At 37.1% G+C, this 18,806-nt stretch overlaps 1 protein-coding gene across 3 annotated transcripts in view; it reads right to left on the bottom strand.

Annotated features, from left to right (window-relative positions):
• Positions 1-10,189, bottom strand: part of TSEN15 (tRNA splicing endonuclease subunit 15) — a 35,846-nt gene extending 25,657 nt beyond the window's left edge. For 2 of the 3 annotated variants that reach the window (XM_035010642.1, XM_035010643.1), the window contains exons 1-3: positions 10,011-10,189; positions 7,595-7,676; positions 7,185-7,320 (exon numbers count right to left, since the gene is read on the bottom strand). In XM_035010642.1, the coding sequence (XP_034866533.1) occupies positions 7,185-7,320; positions 7,595-7,676; positions 10,011-10,142 (350 nt within the window). In that variant the 5' untranslated portion in view covers positions 10,143-10,189. The remainder of the gene's footprint in view (positions 1-7,184; positions 7,321-7,594; positions 7,677-10,010) is intronic. The other variant, XM_035010640.1, reaches the window with a different exon arrangement.
• Between the last annotated feature and the right edge of the window lie 8,617 nt (positions 10,190-18,806).

Below are 18,806 nucleotides of genomic sequence, written 5' to 3'. Positions count from 1 at the left end.
AGCTAAATGAAATAAGCCAGAAAAAGATAAACACCATGATTTCACTTAAATGTGGAATCTAAAAAACAAAACAACAAACAAATAAACATAAACCCAGAAATAGACTTATAAATAGAGAACAAACTGGTGGTTGCCAGAGAGAGAGAGGGTGGGGAGATGGGCAAAATAGGTGATGGGGATTGAGGGGTACAAACTTCCAGTAATAAAATAAATAAATCATCGGGGATGAAAATATAGTCAACATAGAGAATATAGTCAACAATATTATAATTACTTTGTATGGTGACACATGCTAACTGCACTTACTGTGGTGAACATTTTGTAATGTCTATAACTCTTGAATCAGAGTGTTATACCCCTGAAACTTAAGTAATACCATATATTAACTATACTTCAATAAAAAAAGATTTTAAAAACACCAATAGAAATAGAACGAAAGAAACAGAACTCTAATAGCAATGAGACTTTGTTATCTACTATGATTCTGATGCAACTCACTTAATCCCGCATAATCTTCTGGAAACAGCAGAGTATAAATAAAGATACATTTTTAACCTCAGCTTTTTACATGTGAAATTAGATAAAAGAAATACCCTATAAACCATTCAGAATTTTAGTGCTGATGAGAGTACACTTAGGAATGTACTTTGAAATACTGTAACATTGTCTACAAATGCAAAATACTCTTACAACCCCATGGAATCATCTACAGTATTACTCCCCTGCCTAAAGCCTTTCAGTGACACCATCCACATAGCAGCAATTTTTAGTGTTCTTTGTGGAAAGCCAGGACTCAGTAAACATGCTGCAGGGACAGGGAATTGTGTATGCTGCACAGATTGTGTCTTGCACAAGAGTGCCTGGTACAAGTGGGTCTGAAATCCGGCTTATGCTGCTTGCCACGCTTTCAACCCTAGAGACTTTTTTTGTCTCTTTCTAATTCACTCAAAGGTACTCTCTGAGCTAGCTGTAGCCCTATTCAAAGATTCCCCCATAAGCTAATACCTTCTTTTTGTCACACAATAACAATGTAAACTGTCTGAAAACCTTCTGCATAGTTAAGACAAACCACCAATGAGCACATTTTATATTTCTATTTCCCTGATTATAAACGGATTTGAGCCATTTGAGTTCCTTTTCTGCGAACTGCCTGTTTCTGTCCATGTTTTTTGTTGGGTTGTTTTTCCTTGAGTCACAAAAGTTATTTATATACTATGAATTAATCTTTGTCAGTTATAGGTCAGTAAATCTCTTCTCCTACTCTATGAAAACTTACATATTGTGGACTATAAACTGATAACTATTCATTGAGCAATTTAGTAATAACCAGTAAAGAGGAAGGTATAAATGCTTGAAGTCCCAGCCATTCCACCTCTAGACTTCCACCCTAGAGAAGCTGTCATACATGAGAACAAAGATATACTTACAAGGTTATTCATTACAGTATAATTTTTAATAGCAAAACACTGACATCAGTGATGGCCTTCATGATCTAGGTAACCTTTCCCACCTCACTTCCCATCCTTCCTTATTTTCCCTTGAGTTCTATATATTCATTTATTCATTAGCTGCCTTCCCCAACATTATAAAGCACCTGCTCTGAACTAGACACCATGCTTATAGGCAGGCAACCATGTTTAACTACTTGCAGTTGTCCTGCTAAAACACAGTCTTCTACCACCTACAGGAGATTTTTCCTGTCCTTCCTCTGAGTCTTGCTACAACCTTCTATAAAGTACTTATCAGTACTCCATTGTCCTTTTTATTCAATTACCTAACAATAAAATAAGTGGAGGCAGTCCCAAATTACACAGTTAATTAAGTCTCAGAACAAAGGAGAATTCTGTTTTTATTAGATCCCATCCAACAATTACCAAAAAATAAAATAAAATTTATTTTCCAAGCCAACATTTAGTACCAGAACACTATTTTCAAGAGGCTGTCTTAAATACCATATGATCTCATTTATATCTGGAATCCTAAAAAAAAAAAGTTCATAGATACAGAGAACAGATTGGTGGCTGTCAAAGGCGGGGGTGGGGAGTAGACAAAATGGGTTGAAGGAGGCAAAAGGCACAAACTTCCAGTTATAAAATAAATAAATTATGGGAATATAATGTATAGCATGGAAACTACAGTTAATAACACTGTATTGCATATATGAAAGCGACTTAAGAAAGTAGATCTTAAAAGCTCTCATCACAAGAAAACAAATTCTGTAACTACATATGGTGACAGATCTTAACTAGGCTTCTTGTGATGATCATTTCACAATATATACAAATACCAAATCATTTTATTGTACACCTGAAACCTAATATAATGTCGTATGTCACTGATACCAAAAAAGGGAGTTGTCTGGATCAACATGGTATCCTCACACTTAGATCACTGCCTGACACATGATAGTCACTCAATAAATACTTGGTAAGTAAAGACTAAAAAGCCTCAACAATATTATCTGAGAAAAAAAAGCTGTTTAAAAGTGAACACAGTGATTTATTTTTGTAGATGATTTATTACTGAATAAAGTAAGCTGTTAGCTTTCTTATATAAAACATTCTATTTATTCATTTAGTTATTTATTTGGTGAACTAGCCTCACAAAGTCCTACCCAAATACTTTTAGGACATGAATTTCTTCCCTATGTAAGGCTGCCAAAGATTCAAAGTCAACCATTTTCTTCTCTGTGTTACTAATGAAGGAAAATTCCTACATTAACAAACAAATGTCTGAAATCATGTATCTGTTAGATATATAACATTTTACATACAAAATATGCATGGAGGCAAAAATAGATAAAAGTATGCCTACTACCTAAAAATACCACTCCTGTTAAAGACTGAGGAATGAAATTAAATACACACTTTCTCATTCACACACACACACACACACACACACACACAATAGCTATTTGTTAAAAAGTTATTTGCATACTTTGAGTCGAGAAAATTTTATGCCATAGACAGCATAATAAATCTACTGGGTATTGGGCCTCATTTGTGCTATTTTCTATATTATTATTCCACTGCATAATATAATTATGAATATTTATATAAAAACCAAGATACATTAAGCCCTCTGAGTTATTAAATGCAAGAGGGTAAAAATGGCTTACTAATTTATCCTCCCAATTCTTTTTTTTTTTTATTCTTATGTTAATCCCCATACATTACATCATTAGTTTTAATTTTTTTTTTTTTTGAAGATTTTATTTATTTATTTGAGACAGAGAGAATGAGAGAGACAGAGAGCACACGAGAGGGGGGAGGGTCAGAGGGAGAAGCAGGCTCCCTGCCGAGCAGGGAGCCCGATACGGGACTCGATCCAGGGACTCCAGGATCATGACCTGAGCCGAAGGCAGTCGCTTAACCAACTGAGCCACCCAGGCGCCCCACATCATTAGTTTTAGATGTAGTGTTCCATGATTCATTGTTTGTGCATAACACCCAGTGTTCCATGCAGAATGTGCCCTCCTCAATACCCATTACCAGGCTAACCCATCCTCCCACACCCCTCCCCTCTAGAACCCTCAGTTTGTTTTTCAGAGTCCATCGTCTCTCATGGTTCGTCTCCCCCTCCGATTTCCCCCCCTTCATTCTTCCCCTCCTGCTATCTTCTTCTTTTTTTTTTCTTAACATATATTGCATTATTTGTCTCAGAGGTACAGATCTGAGATTCAACAGTCTTGCACAATTCACAGCGCTTACCAGAGTACATACCCTTCCCAGTGTCTATCACCCAGTCACCCCATCCCTCCCACCCCACCCCCACTCCAGCAACCCTCAGTTTGTTTCCTGAGATTAAGAATTCCTCATATCAGTGAGGTCATATGATACATGTCTTTCTCTGTTTGACTGATTTCACTCAACATTATACCCTCCAGTTCCATCCACGTCGTTGCAAATGGCAAGATTTCATTCCTTTTGACGGCTGCATAATATTCCATTGTATATATATACCACATCTTCTTTATCCATTCATCTGTCGATGGACATCTTGGCTCTTTCCACAGTTTGGCTATTGTGGACATTGCTGCTATAAACATCGGGGTGCACGTACCCCTTCGGATCCCTACTTTTGTATTTTTGTCCTCCCAACTAATTCTATTTAAAGAGGAAAACAAGCTTTATGTAATAAAGCTGGAAAATCAATAATCACCAATTGGAAAAAACTAGAAAGTAATAGGACTTAAATTTCTACCTCTAGACTTATGAATCATTTTGATTCAAACAGACTACCAATTTTATTTTTTAGGATTAAATTCAGGTTAATTCCAAATGGTAGTTCCTTTTCCAAACAAATAGTATAACAATAATAGTAAACTGGTATGGTATTTGTTGCAGTAACTAAAAGACACAAAGGGTGAGTTTTAATGAATGAATTATTAAGTCTTTTAGACATAGAGAGGCTTAGAACTCATGCTAGTAAAAAACAGAAAGTATCAGTGATCAAATTTGATGTCAACCCTATCAACTATTTGTGATTCTGAAACACACAGAAAAATCTCACAGTAAAGAGCTTCTCAGAGTATGACTAGCCTGATATATTGAAAAAAAATTCTTATAATGAATTATACAAAACTGTACCAAAAATATTAATAGAAATCTAAAAATTAGTTTAATATAGTTTTATGGAATACACTATTGAAAATAATGAATTATGGGGCACCTGGGTGGCTCAGTCGTTAAGTGTCTGCCTTCGGCTCAGGTCATGATCCCAGGGTCCTGGGATCGAGCCCCACATTGGGCTCCCTGCTCAGCGGGAAGCCTGCTTCTCCCTCTCTCACTCCCCCTGCTTGTGTTCCCTCTCTCGCTGTGTCTCTGTCAAATAAAAAAATAATTAAAAAAAAAAAATCTTAAAAAAAAAAAGAAAAGAACAAATTATGATAGCTTTGATTTGGAAAGGATCTTACATATTATCCACTGACAATCTAAATCCCTCAATGAAGGACAAAAAAACTAAAACCCAGAGAAATTAGGTGTGTCACCAATCATCAAACAAAATATTGTGTCAGTGCCAAGATCAGAACCCAGGTCTTAAGGCTTCAGTCCAGTGCTCTTTTTCTTCAATCACAGTAAATGAGAAAAACAAAGGTATTCATTAAAGCCCTTCATGTTGGAATTTAAGGTACTCTGCTCTCTTCTATATGCATTTACCCATCCAAATATAGCTCTCTTTTCATCTGTCCTTTCTAACTGCCTCACAGTCTTAGAAGTTGAGATCCTCCTCCTTTAGCTCAATATTAATCCTTTCAACTATTTTCTGGAATCCACCCCTCCCTGACTCTCAAGAATCTTGCTCCATCAATAGTTACTTTTACTCCTCTATTTTCAGCCATTCTAAATGACAGTTCACAGGGCAGCTGGCTTTCCTCAGAACAAGCAAGTGAGAGACAGTACCCAAGACAGAAGCCATAGTCTTTTGTAATGTCATCTTAGAAGGAACATCCCATCATTTTTGCCTCATTTTATTTGTTAAAAGCAAGGCAGCAAGTACAGACTACACTCAAGGAAAGGGAATTACACAAGGGTGGGACTACCAGAAGGCGGGAGTCCAAGAAGCCATCTTAGAGGCTGCCTGCTACAGCTTCAAAGAAGAAAAGCAGAAAAGAAGACTTGATAGCCAGATACCAAGGATATCAGGACTTCTTCTGAAGCAGGAATTAAGAAAATGTGATAGTGGCACAAGGATAGATATATTGACTAATGGAATATAAAGAGAGCTCAGAAACAAGTCAGTGCATAAATGGAGCTTTGGAAAATGACAGAGGTGATATGTCAGATAATGAGGAAGGAGGAGACTATTCAGCAAAGGGAAGTAGAAAAAAATGATTATCCACATGAAAACAAGGTCCCTCACCTTCTCACACCATGAAAAAAAAAAAAACTTTAAAACTCTTAGTGAAAATATAGGTGAGTTTTCCTTAGACCTTTAGATAGGAAATATTTCTTAACCTAGACACAAAGACATTGATTATAAAAATGTATAAATATAATTTATTCAAATTAAGAACTGTTATTCATCAAAAAATACTTAAAACAGATTTAAGAACTGGGAAACACAACCAAAAGGATTATTGTCAAGAATATATAAAGAACTCCTACAAGTCAATGAGAAAACTGCAAACAATCCGATAGGCAAAGGATATGAACAGGAATTTCTCAAGAGAGGAAACGATAAATATATAAAGAAATGATCAAAATATCAGAGATCAGAAAAATACAAATTAAGACCACCATGAGATAACCCATTCAACTGACAAAAATTTTAAAGTCTTACGGTACCAAATGTCAGAAACAATACAACTTCAAGAGATCTTGTTTACACTGCAAGTGGAAAGTAAAGTGAGGCAACCACTTTGGAAAATAGTTTGAAATTATCCCCTAAAGTCAAACATTAGCAACTCTCCATCAACAGGAAAGCAGATGTGTAAACTAGGGTACAATCACACAATGGAATACGATATGGCAGCCAAAACCAAATACACAACAATGGATTAATCTCAGCAATATAATACTGAGTGTATAAAGTCAGTGTCAAAAGATTATATGCTCTTATAAAGTTAAAAAGATTTAAAATTAAACAATTCCCAATGAATATGGGATTCAGGATGAGTTACCTCAGGACAGTGGAAGCAAAGAAGGAGGGGACCCATATAGTTAGATATAAGTTACTGCCAAGAGTCTAGTTTTATTTCGTGAGGTTGATTTGTAGAATGTGTCATGAAATAAAGATATGTTTAATCCAATTCTGTGTAGCTAAGATTTTTTTAAAAAGATCCCATGAACTGCACGACACTTTCTTTGATTTCAACTTGCATGTTAAGCACACTCTTCACCAACATCTATAGCAAATATAATTTGTATCAATTATTATGGTACATCTTAAAATACCTGTGTTTCAAGTATAATGGTCTTGCCTCCTTATAAGAATGAAAACATTTTCTGTTCTCTTAATATAGTATTTCTATCATACATATTCCTTCTCTGAAAAAGTACTGACAATACAGTAAGTGCTAAATACTTGTTAAATGCTCATAATTAACTTATTCCTCAAATAACCAAGAGTAAAGCTATGATCCCTGTACCCTATGTTCCTTTAAAAATATATTACTACCCCGAATTTAATGATTCCTAGTGGAAAGGAACTAACATGTTAGAAGACCGAAATCACCTGCCCACCTGTTATGGCTGAGGGAAGCACTGATGGGTGTAGGCACCACAGTCTGTAATCCTTCTCCTTCTATCTCAGTACCGACAAGGCAGATGAGCTGGAGATCTGGTAATCCAACACAATTTACTTCATGCCAACTTTTACCTAAAAGTGCATCATTGAATGGACAATAATGTTTATCAAAATAAAAGATAAAATTCTAAATTTCTACCTAATACTCCACTGAGCAAACGTCACCCAGAATTATTATCTTCTCTTCACTTTTCTAGTATTTTCTGTTACCCGGTAATTCCCAATGTAAATGAAGAAATTACAAAACTGACAAAATTAACAGAAAATGCTTAATACCATATCCCAACCCAACTCCCCATCCCCCTGCCATAGCCCCAACAACAGAACAATAAAACAAATAACTTACTCTCCATGAGGTCCAGGTAAACCAAGAATGCTATGTAAACTTGGCTGGCATCTCCTATATCTAATTCCATCATTTCTAAATACTGGAAATCAAAACGTAATTGTCAGAGAAGGAAGAATCTCTTAATATTTTCTTTCACTCAATCAACAACTACTCATTAAATATATATATATAAAAGCAGAATACTCTCTTCTAGGTACTGTGGGAGTTAGAAAGCAATTAAAACCTGATCCCCATCTCTAAAAAGCTTGCAATTGTTAAGGTAAACACACGCACACTTGCAATTGTTAGGCAAATAAGAACCCATGACAGTGATTAAAAACCAGTGTGTGAAATAAAAAAAACATGAGACAACAAGTCAGAGGAGCTCTACTTGGATGGCTTGGTTGGTGAATGTTTCATGGCAGAGGTGGATATAGATTGGGCCCTGAACGGTAGACATGCTTTGAGTAAATACAGAAGGCAGGGTAACAGCGTGAGTAATCACACATAGGTGGGAATACACACATATTCAAGGGCCTATAAAGAAATCTATCTGCCAGCAGTAGACACATCTTTTAATAGGATTTCTACTGCAGCACGTTACTGAGAGCCACTGTTTCCAAGGTCTCTGTTTGCCTGTGAAGAAAGTCTGCTAAAAAACCACTCCCGACTTCTTTCAGACTTGCTGGTCAGCACTGGAGAACATTCTTGAGTGGACTACCTCTGCAAGGGAAGCCTGAGGTTTGCCTGCTATCCCAGTGAGTCAGTGGGTAATCAGGCCTAATGCAGAGGTGAGGCAGTAGCAGACCTGTATGGGTACAGACCTGCCATCATATTCTCCCACTAGCTTCATCATAAGTATGGACAGGTGCAGGAGAACAGGGGTATTATTAGTTGTCCTCTTCACACCACAAATGTGTTTGAAAATGACACTGAAATTAATTGGTAACTGGAGACCAGGTTGCAAGGTCTTGATAGTCAAGCTAAAAGTCTGAATTTTACCCATAAAGAAACACTGAGGATTTCTAAGCATGAGAATAATGAAATTAATGTTGCATACTATAGATATTATATATATATTATATAGGGTTTACTATATGTCAAATGTTTTACAAATATTAACTGATTTAATCCTGTAACAACCCTCTAAGGTAAGTACTATTATTATCCCTATTTTACAGATGAGGAAACTGAGGAACAATGAGATTTTTAAAACTTCCAAAAAAAAAAACAAAAAAAAAACCAACCCACAAAGCTAGTGACCTAACAGGGTTTTCAAACTCAAGCAGTCTACTTAAAGTCTCACACAGAACTATTGGGTTCATGCTACTTAATGGTGTTACAGTTCTTTTTTATGGCACCGAATAACATATCCATGTTTGTTTTTCTCACCTTGACGGGGAATGAGGGGGTAGAGGAGGAGAATAAAATCAAGAAAGAGAACATGAAAAGGGATTATCTCTTTTCAGACTTACATCTTCGAAATTTTTCTTTTCTTGACTGTTTTTAGATAATGATCTATGAAATACTGCTTCGCAGCAGAAGACTGCAATCGTACTAAAATAACTAGACCAGTCTCTGAGATTCCTACAAAACCCCCATCTCCATTCACTGTCCATTCATTGCTCGGGACATTACTGGTCCAAGGCAGCAATTTGCCAAGCAGAAGCAAGCAAAGGAACTATACCTCTTTGCTGCTGTACAAAAAACCCCAACAAACAAACAAACAAACAAACAACACCCAAATGTCTGCTTTGGAGAAGAACCTAATCAAACTTTACAAGAAATGAGAAAAGTCAGGAAATTGCACTTCAGCAAAATCACAACGCACATTCTGGGCTCAAGGCTACGTGCAAACGTGGCTGTGCTTTTAAGCCTTGATCTTTTTTATCTAACCAAGGCCCGCAAGCTGTTTTTTGCTGTGGGTACTGTGGTTACTTGGTTCCTGCGAGGATTAAAGGAGACCATCCCCAGGAGGAGCCCTAGACAGCAAAACTAAGAAACTGGTGCAATGCTGACCCTCCCCCCTCTCATGTGCTTGCTCTCTCTCATTCTCTCTCTCTCAAATAAATAAAAAAGAAAAAAGAAAAAGAAATTAAAAAAAAAAAAAAGAAACTGGTGCAATGGTTATTAGTGGGCTCTGCCTGGAGAGGCGCTGGGTTTAATGTCCCGCTCTGGAAAGGCTTGGATGGGTGTGTGTGTCCGGGGCTGGGGTGGGGTGGGGGGGTGTCAGAGCAATAGTTCACCTCATCTAAACAAACAAAACCAAGACTGCCCGCCACGGGCGCTGTGCACGCGGGTCCCCTTCCGTGAGGTTCGCGCGCAAACTCTGCGACCCGGCCCCGCAGGGAGGCGAGGGCCGAGCGGACGGCGGCGGCCTTCCACCTGGGGAAGGGCCCCGGATCGGCGCCTTGCTCCTCTCGCGCCTTCTGACCTTTGGGTGGGTGCCCATCCAGGCGTCCTCCGGGGCCCATGAGTGGGCGGCGCCACCGCCGCCGCCGAGAACGCCGCCCGGGCCCAGACCGCTGCAGCCCGGGGTGGGCTCGGAATCGCCGCGCTCCGCCATGCCGGGCAGGGCGGCGAGCGGGTGGTGCACCGCGGCCCGCACCCGGCCAGAAGCAAGGGGCGCACGCGTCCGGGTTCCGCTTCCCCGGCGCGCGCCGCCTGCGTGCGGAGGGCCGCACACGCCGGGAGGAAAGCGAGAGGAGCTCCTCCCTCTGGCAGACGTAGCTCGAACCTGAGCCCACACGCTGCAGTTTCGCTCGGCATTTATTTATTCACATCTGGGCCAGACACCAGGGGGAAGAAAGTTCAAGAGCACCCTTAGCCCAGAAGCCCTCAATGCTCCTCCCATCGGTGCTGTTTGCAGCCCCGTTGAGAAAGTGGGAAATACTGAAGGACCCTGGGCCGGCAGCCTTGACTCCGGGTCTCCAGTTCCTGGTAACAAGAAAAGCCTCGTTCCGTCCCCTGTCAGGTGAGTTTTAAAGTGTGGAAGTCGATGAGATCTCCGTAGAAGAAAGTGGAAAGAAGAAAGACCAGACTGCCAAGAACCATGTTTTTAGGCCGGACCCACGTTTCAGGATAGGAGGAGCAAGAGTAAACACGACTTACTGAATGAGCGGTTAGAAAAGATGCAAACCCTCGTGAGCATGTGACCTGGAAACCAAGGATGAGGAGTTTCGGAGAGGCAGAGTAGGACATTTGAAGCATTTATGCAATAGAACCCAGAACCTCTACAACTTATTCATAAAATCCAAGATATGATTCAAAATGTCAAGAAAATGGGTCACATTTTTTTTTTTAGTCTGACCCTGAGATGAATCACATGTTGAAACCGACCGATAAGGATTTTGAACTATTATACCTCCCCTCAATAAAGTAAAACAAAACATGTTTTGAGTAGTTGAAAATCTCAGGAGACAAAAATCTCATAAGAGAAAAAGAAAAAAGAGCAAACGGAAATTCTGAAAGTTTAAAATTTTAGAAATAAAAACCCAAACTTCACTGGGTGGATTTAACAGCCAAATGGAAATTACCCAGGAAAAATTAAGTGAATTTGAAGGTAATCATCCAAGAAATCAGCCAAGATAAACAACAAACAAAAATCATTTTAAAAAATGGACAGAACCTCAGAGACCTGCTGCATGACATCAAACAATCCAACATACATGTAAATGGAATACCAGAAGAAGAAAAGAAAGACAACGGGGTAGGAAAAAAAAATTGAAGAAATAAAAAATTGCCCCAAATTTGATGAAAGAGAAACTTGCAGGTACAAAATGCTACATGGATAACAAGCAAAAGAAACATGGCGAAGTCCCCACTGAGGTCCTCATGAAAAGTTTGAATGCATGGGTGGGTGGGAGGAAGCATGGGAGGGAAAAAGAAAAAAGAAAGCAGTGCCTTCCATACAGGGAAAGGAAGTGCATCTATTCTTGATGTGAGGGAAAACCACACATGAAGATTCGTAAATTGCCCCAGAATGTATTTCATTTGAATGAAGCCATTAAACTTTATTTCCACAAAGCAGCTGCTAACCCCCAAAGAAGCAAAGGACACTGAAATTAGTAGACTCCCTGAAGCACTGAACAGCGACACTAATTCAAGTAATTAGAAGTAAATAAATCTCTCTGACTCCTAAAGTTCCCAATCAGTTCCAATGATGGTATTTATAGAAGCATTAACAACATTTTGTTCCTAATATGAGTAGAGGGGAAATTTTATAAATCAATAAGGAGATCCAGTGGAATTAGGTACATGTGAACAAGGCTCAAACATCTTCAGGGGAAGATTTTCAGCTTAAGCTTAAGGGAAGAGGGGAGTTAAGGAATCCAGAAGGATGCAGAAAGAACCATAGACTAAAAAAGCAACAGGCTAATGCTACCCTTTGGCAAATAAATCAAGTTCTATACCTTAGAAAAAGCATGATACATTTAAGCATGATTCTGACTTTTAATGTCATTGTCCAGTACAAAGAGTTGAAGACTGAAAGTGGACAGTATCTTGGCTTCCATTTTAAACAACGAAAACATAAATAATTCTTGGTGATTGGGAATGCCTAAGACAGAAACCAAAGGATTTGGGGAAACTTAAACTTAGTGTTTAAATTATAGACTCAAAATGAATATTGTGGCCATCTAGAGTGAAATCCACCAGAGAACTGGTTAGAGTTTCGGCTTCTCATAGACTGAAGAATTTCTCCTTTTATAAATGCTTCAATAGTTCACTATTTTAGAGAAATTAAGTGGTTAGGAAGAAGCTAGGTAAGTAACAACAAATAAAATTCTCCTTGAGTATACTGAATGTAATCAAAATTCAATGCAATCTGGTACTTGCTCTACTGATCTCCCATTTTGATATCTGAGCCAGACCATTTTATTCCTATAAAAAAAAAAAAAACCTTTAATGTCTAGGCAGAGACATTTTAATTCAACTAGAGTCTCAAGGGAAAAAAATGAACTTTGAATTGTGATGTGAATTTTTAGTGTTTTAAAAAGAAAAACTTCTTACACAGCATCATATAAGACAATGATCTCAAGCTGAAAAATGGAGGCTAGCATTCTGGATCAGCTTTTAATACACTGGTTGTAAGAATGCTCATACATATTTTGTTCCTTCTTTTGCACATAAAGCATACAATTTTCCCTTTCTCTGTATTTTGAGAAGAATACGTGAGATGTTTATACCTTTAGTAAAATATTTAGAATGTTATATTTTACCATTCATGTGTATGAGCATATATGAGGAACTGCTATTATATAGAAAAGAATTTAGAATGATCCAAAATATTATCCCCAGTTTCTCATAAATTTAAGAGTACAATCTAAACCCCTCACTTACAAAATCAGGATATAGTATATTTATTTTTAAAATACTGCTTCCATTTGGAACAAAAACAACAATAAAAATAAGGTACCAAGGATAAAGAGGAGTAACACTTCATAGATTATACATGTTATTGAAGATCATTAGAGAAGACCTAAATAAATGGACAGACATATTATACTTCTGGAGAGAAAGATTCAGTATTGTAAAGGTGGTAATTCCCCCCAAATTTTATAGCAACTCTAATCACAATCCCAACAGGAATTTCCCTAATATCTGATAAGTTGATTCTGAAATATGGGCATAAAAGGGCCAGTAATAATGAAGACCCTTCTGATGAACAAGTAGAGGGAACTTATTATAAAGGCCTATAAATAAGAGTATGTGATATTGGTACAGATATGTGATAGATAAACCAATGGAACCAAATACAGAGTCATACAAATACGGACAGAGATGATGTTGTAGATGTGGGGAGGAGTTGAAGAAATATATATATATATATATTTGGATTCCTGATTGCACTATAAACGAAATCAATTCCAGATATCTTAAAGGCTTAAAGTGAAATGCATATCAGTAAAGATTTTAGGAGGAGATGTAAAAGAATTTTTATGACCCCCCCAAGATAGAAAAAGATTTCCTAAGTAAAACACAAAAAATACCAATTATATGAAAAAAGTTTGCTACATTTGACTATATTTCAAATAAGAATTTCTGACACAAAGATAGTGTGGGGGAAAAAAGCCATCGACTTGGAGAAGGCATCTGTGATACATAAGTGAAAGAAAGGATTCACATCCAGAATATATAAAGAACTCCTAAAAATCAATTCAGAAGTGAAACAAAACACTCTATAGAAAAAAAATGAGAATAAATTTAAAAAGGATATAAATGACTAGCAAACATGAATTGGTACTCAACCACATTGGTGGAAGGAGAAAATGTAAATTGAGACAGGAGAATACCATAAAATACTCATGAGATTGGTAACAAAAGCCAAGAGTTGGCCAAAATGTAGAGCAAAGGAAAGATGCACAAATCCTATGATTTGGTGATCCTACGCCCTCGTACATAGCCTAGAGTGGTATTTTTCAAATGGAGGGCCAGGATCCTTAGAGGTTGTGAAATAAATTGAGTGACTGGGCCCAGTTTTTAAAAATGAATTATTTGAAAGAGAAGAGAAAGTATCAGTGTGCATTGCATGTGGTTAGAATAACTGTTACTAAGTATTGCTTTAGGAACACTTTGTCTCAATTATATATTTGTACTATACCATGATATCCAGTGGATTTCTCCCTGAAGGTTATGGTAAAAAAAAAAAATTATCTTCTGTGGACCAGGAGACATGTACAAGAATATTTATGGAAGTATTCGTTGGAATAGAAAAAACTAAGACAACCCAAATATCTATCGAAGTAGAATAGATACATCTATTATTGTATAATCATATAACATATTACTGTGTGTAAATAATGAACCCTAGCTTCAGTCAACAACTTGGATGAATCTCAAAAAACCCTAATGTACAGTCAAAAATATGAGTCACAGAATAATATATAAAATATGATTTGATTTACATAAAATTCAAATACAACTTGTACATGGATGTTCAAGCAGCATTATTCGTGATAACCCAAAAGCAGAAACAACCCAAAGGTCCATTATTTGATGAATATATAAATAAAATGTAGTTTGTCCATACAATGGAATATCATTCAGCAAGGAAAAGGAATGAAGTACTGATATGTGTGTTACAACATGGATGGACCTTGAAAACATTATGCTAAGAATAATGTTTTCATTAATAGAAGACAGTCACAAAGGACCGCATGTTATATAATTCCATTTATATGAAATGTCTAGAATAGGCAAATCTATAGGGACAGAGTAGAGTAGCTGTTCCCTAGGGCTAGGGTTAGCTGTTCCCCTGGAGGTTGAGTTCTTTCCTTCTTAGGGGACCTCAGTCTTTTCTCTTAAGGCCTTCAACTGATTGAATGAGGGCTACCACACTATGAAAGGGAATCTGTTTTACTCAAAGTTTACTGATTTAATTATTAGTCACATCCAAAAAAACATCTCACAGCAACATCTAGATTGGTTTGACCTAAGTACTGGGTACCTAAGCCTAGCCAAATTGACACATAAAATTTACCATCACTGGAGGTAAAGTTCTAAATAAAATTAAGAGACTGATTAATACAAAATTCAGTCTAGTGCTTGTCTCTGGGGAGTAGAGCAGAGTATTGTGACAGGAAGGGACACCCAGAGGGTGTCAAAGTTGATGGTTCATGTTCTGTTTCTCAAGATGGGTGCTGGGTATATGGACTTTGATTTTATCTGTAGTATTTAAATATATAATATATTAAATAGATAAGGTATATATTCCATGTTTATTAAGTATTTTATTTTAGGCTTTGTCTAAGAATTAGATTAAAAGGGATAATAAATTGGTAATTTCTGTATATAAAATATGTAAACAGCTGCGGATATGCAGTCTTAAGTAATACTTGGCTTTGTAAATGTGAAAAGGCACCAAAACTAATTCTCCATCCAAAAAACATCTCATCTCTGTCTCTAGATATGTATTCACATTTGATATCAACATGAGTGTTGAATTTCCCTGCAGGATTGAGAACAAACCCATAATTAAAACACCCCAAATTGAAAAGGCCATATTAAAATTATCCCAAAACGTTTAACAGTGGTTGTGGTGGGTAGTGGATTTGTGATAGTTTTTCTTTTTTTTTTTTTTTTCCCACTTTCAACATATTTTTTTCCTGTTAGTAAAATAGATTTCAATAAATCATTGAATTTGGAGCCATTGGCATAGAAGGACTAAATCCACCCTACATGTTCATGTTAAAACATGCCTGCCAACATACTTAGCTTGTTTTAAATGTCCCTTCCTGTTTGCTTCTGTCTCTCCCTCTATTCCTGCCTTCTCTCTCCCCCTTCCCTTCTCCTTCCTTCCCTCCCTCCTTCCCTTCTATCCTCTCCCCTTCCTCCCTCCCTCCCTTCCTTCCTTCTTTATTGCCCTATCTAAAACATCCACTACAATATTGAATGGAAGTGCTGAGTTAGGACATTCTTGTTCTTGATCTTAGGAGGAAAACTTTCATTTTTTCACCATTAAGTATGATGTTAGGTGTAGGGTTTTTGCATATGGCCTTTATCAGGTTGCGTGTGTTCCCTTTTATTCCTACATGACCGAGACTGCATGTTGGATTTTGTGAAATTCTTTTGATTGATTTTTAAAATGTTAAACCAACTTGCATTAAGATCTATTCTATTGGCAACTTTCAGGTGTATAATATGGTATTCTTTTTTTTTTTTTAAGATTTTATTTATTTGAGAGAGAGAGAATGAGAGACAGAGAGCACGAGAGGGAAGAGGGTCGGAGGGAGAAGCAGACCTCCCGCCGAGCAGGGAGCCCGATGCGGGACTCGATCCCAGGACTCCAGGATCATGACCTGAGCCGAAGGCAGTCGCTTAACCAACTGAGCCACCCAGGCGCCCTATAATATGGTATTCTTAACTATAGTCACCATGTTGTACATTACATCCCCAGAACTTATTCATCTTATAAACAGAAGGTTGTACCCTTTGACCACCCTCACCCATTCCCCCCCCAAATCCCCCAATCCTGGCAACCACCATTCTACTCTCTGTTTCTGTGAGTTTGGCTTTTTTAGATTCCCCATATAACTATATAACAGATTTCTCTGTTTGATTTATTTCTCTTAGCATAATGCCCTCAAAGTTCACCCATGTTGTCACAAATGAAGGGATTTCCTTCTCTTTATATATGTATATTTCATGCATATATATATATATATACATACATATATATGCCGCATTTTCTTTATCCATTCATCCACCAACAGACACTTAGGATTTCGTGTCTTGGCTCCTATAGATAATGCTGCAATGAACATGTGGATGCAGGTATGTTTTTGAGACTGCCATTTCATTTCCTTCACATCTAAAACCAGAAGTGGAAGCACTGGATCATATGATCTACTTTTAATTTTTTGAGAAATCTCCATACTGTTTTCCATAATGGCTATCTCAATTTACATTCCCACCAACAGTGTACAAAGTGTTTCCTTTTCTCCACATCCTTGACAGCATTTGTTACCTATTATTATTTTAAATACAACATATTTAAATATGTTGTAACACACATATTTAATAGGTGTGAGGTGATATGTCATTGTGGTTTTGATTTGCATTTCCCTGATGATTTCCCTGATGATGCTGAGCACATTTTCATGTACCTGTCGGCCATTTGTATATCTTCTTTGGGAAAATGTCTATTCAGGTCTTTGCCCATTTAAAAATAGGATTATTTGTGTACTATTGAGTTGCATGAGTTCCTTGTGTATTTTGGATATTAACCCCCTTATCAGATATATGGTTTGGAAACATTTTCTCCATTCCACAGGTTGTCTTTCATCTTGTTGATCATTTCTTTTGCAGTATAGAGGCATTTTAATTTAAGGTAGTCCCACTCGTTTATTTTTCCTTTTGTTGCTTGTGCCTTTGGTATTATATGGAAAAAAACCATTACTAAGACCAATGTCAAGGAGCTTTCTCCTGTATTTTCTTGTAGGAATTATACAGTTCCAGATCTTACATTTAAGTCTTCAACTTGTTTCAAGTTAATTTTTCAAGTGGTGTAAGGGTCCAGTTTCATTCTTTTGTGTGCAAATATCTAGTTTTCCCAATACCATTTATTGAAGAGGTGATCTTTTTCCATTGAGCATTCATGGCTCCCTTGTCAAATACTAGTTGAATATACATGGATTTATTTCTGGGCTCTCAATTCTGTTCTATTGGTCTCTATGTCTTTTATGCCAGTACTTTATTCTTTTAACTATTATACCTTTGTAATATAGTTTGAAACTAGGAAGTGTGATGCCTCCATCTTTGTTCTTTCTCAAGATTATTTTGGTTATTCAGGGTCTTTTGTTGTTCCATATGAATTTTAGGATTTTTTTTCTTTTTCTCTAAAATTGCCACTAGAATCTTGATAGGAATAGCGTAGAATCTATAGATGGTTTTGATTAGTATGGACATTTTAACAATATTAAAGTCTTCCAATCCATGAACATGGGATATATTTCCATTTATTTTTGTCATCTTCAATTTCTTTCATCAATAGTTTTCAATGTACAGATCTTTCACTTCCTTCGTTAAATTTATTCCCAAATATTTTGTTGTTTTTGATGCCGCTGAAAATTGGATTATTTTATTTTTTTCAGGTAGTTTGTTGTTAATGTATACAAAGGCGACTTATTTTTGCATATTGCTTTTGTATCTTGTAATTTTACTGAATTCATTAGTTAGCCCAATGGGTAATAGAGTTTTGCCACGTTTGTGTAATCTGTTGTGGAATCTACTTCTGCACCAAGCTTTGTCTGCAGACTAATTAAATCTACACTACATTTCACACATATAAACTACTGTTTCCATATTTTATCTGTTCTTATGATTAATAAAATACACATTCTATGAATGTGTATTTTACAAATCTGCCACAATCAGGGAAAATCTCATTTTCTTTGCCACGCCATAACTAATTAACAGGTTCTTTTTGTAATCAGCAAGGTTTCAGAAAACTTTGTAATCAGCAAGTTCAGAAAACTGAATACAGCCAGCAATACTAAGCTCCAGGAATGCCAGCAACTGTCCATCAATCCCATCTCACTCCAGGGAAGGGGCACTGTCCAACAGTCCCTGTGGCCTATATGCGGGATAGCAATGGCAGTTTCCAAAGGAGGATGGAGGAGAAGGAAAGGTGTGTAGGCCACTGGATATAAAAGTTTAAATGTCAGAGAAGAGGTTAGAGCAGAAGACGTAGATTCGGAAGATGCAGTTATGCTGGGAGACCATATGGTGC

This window comes from Mirounga leonina, unplaced genomic scaffold (genome assembly GCF_011800145.1).
Source record: "Mirounga leonina isolate KUSES-001 unplaced genomic scaffold, KU_Mleo_1.0 Mir_154, whole genome shotgun sequence".
NCBI classification, from domain to species: domain Eukaryota; kingdom Metazoa; phylum Chordata; class Mammalia; order Carnivora; family Phocidae; genus Mirounga; species Mirounga leonina.
The sequence above is the reverse complement of the archived record's forward strand: the minus strand, read 5'-3'. Positions and strand labels throughout refer to the sequence as shown.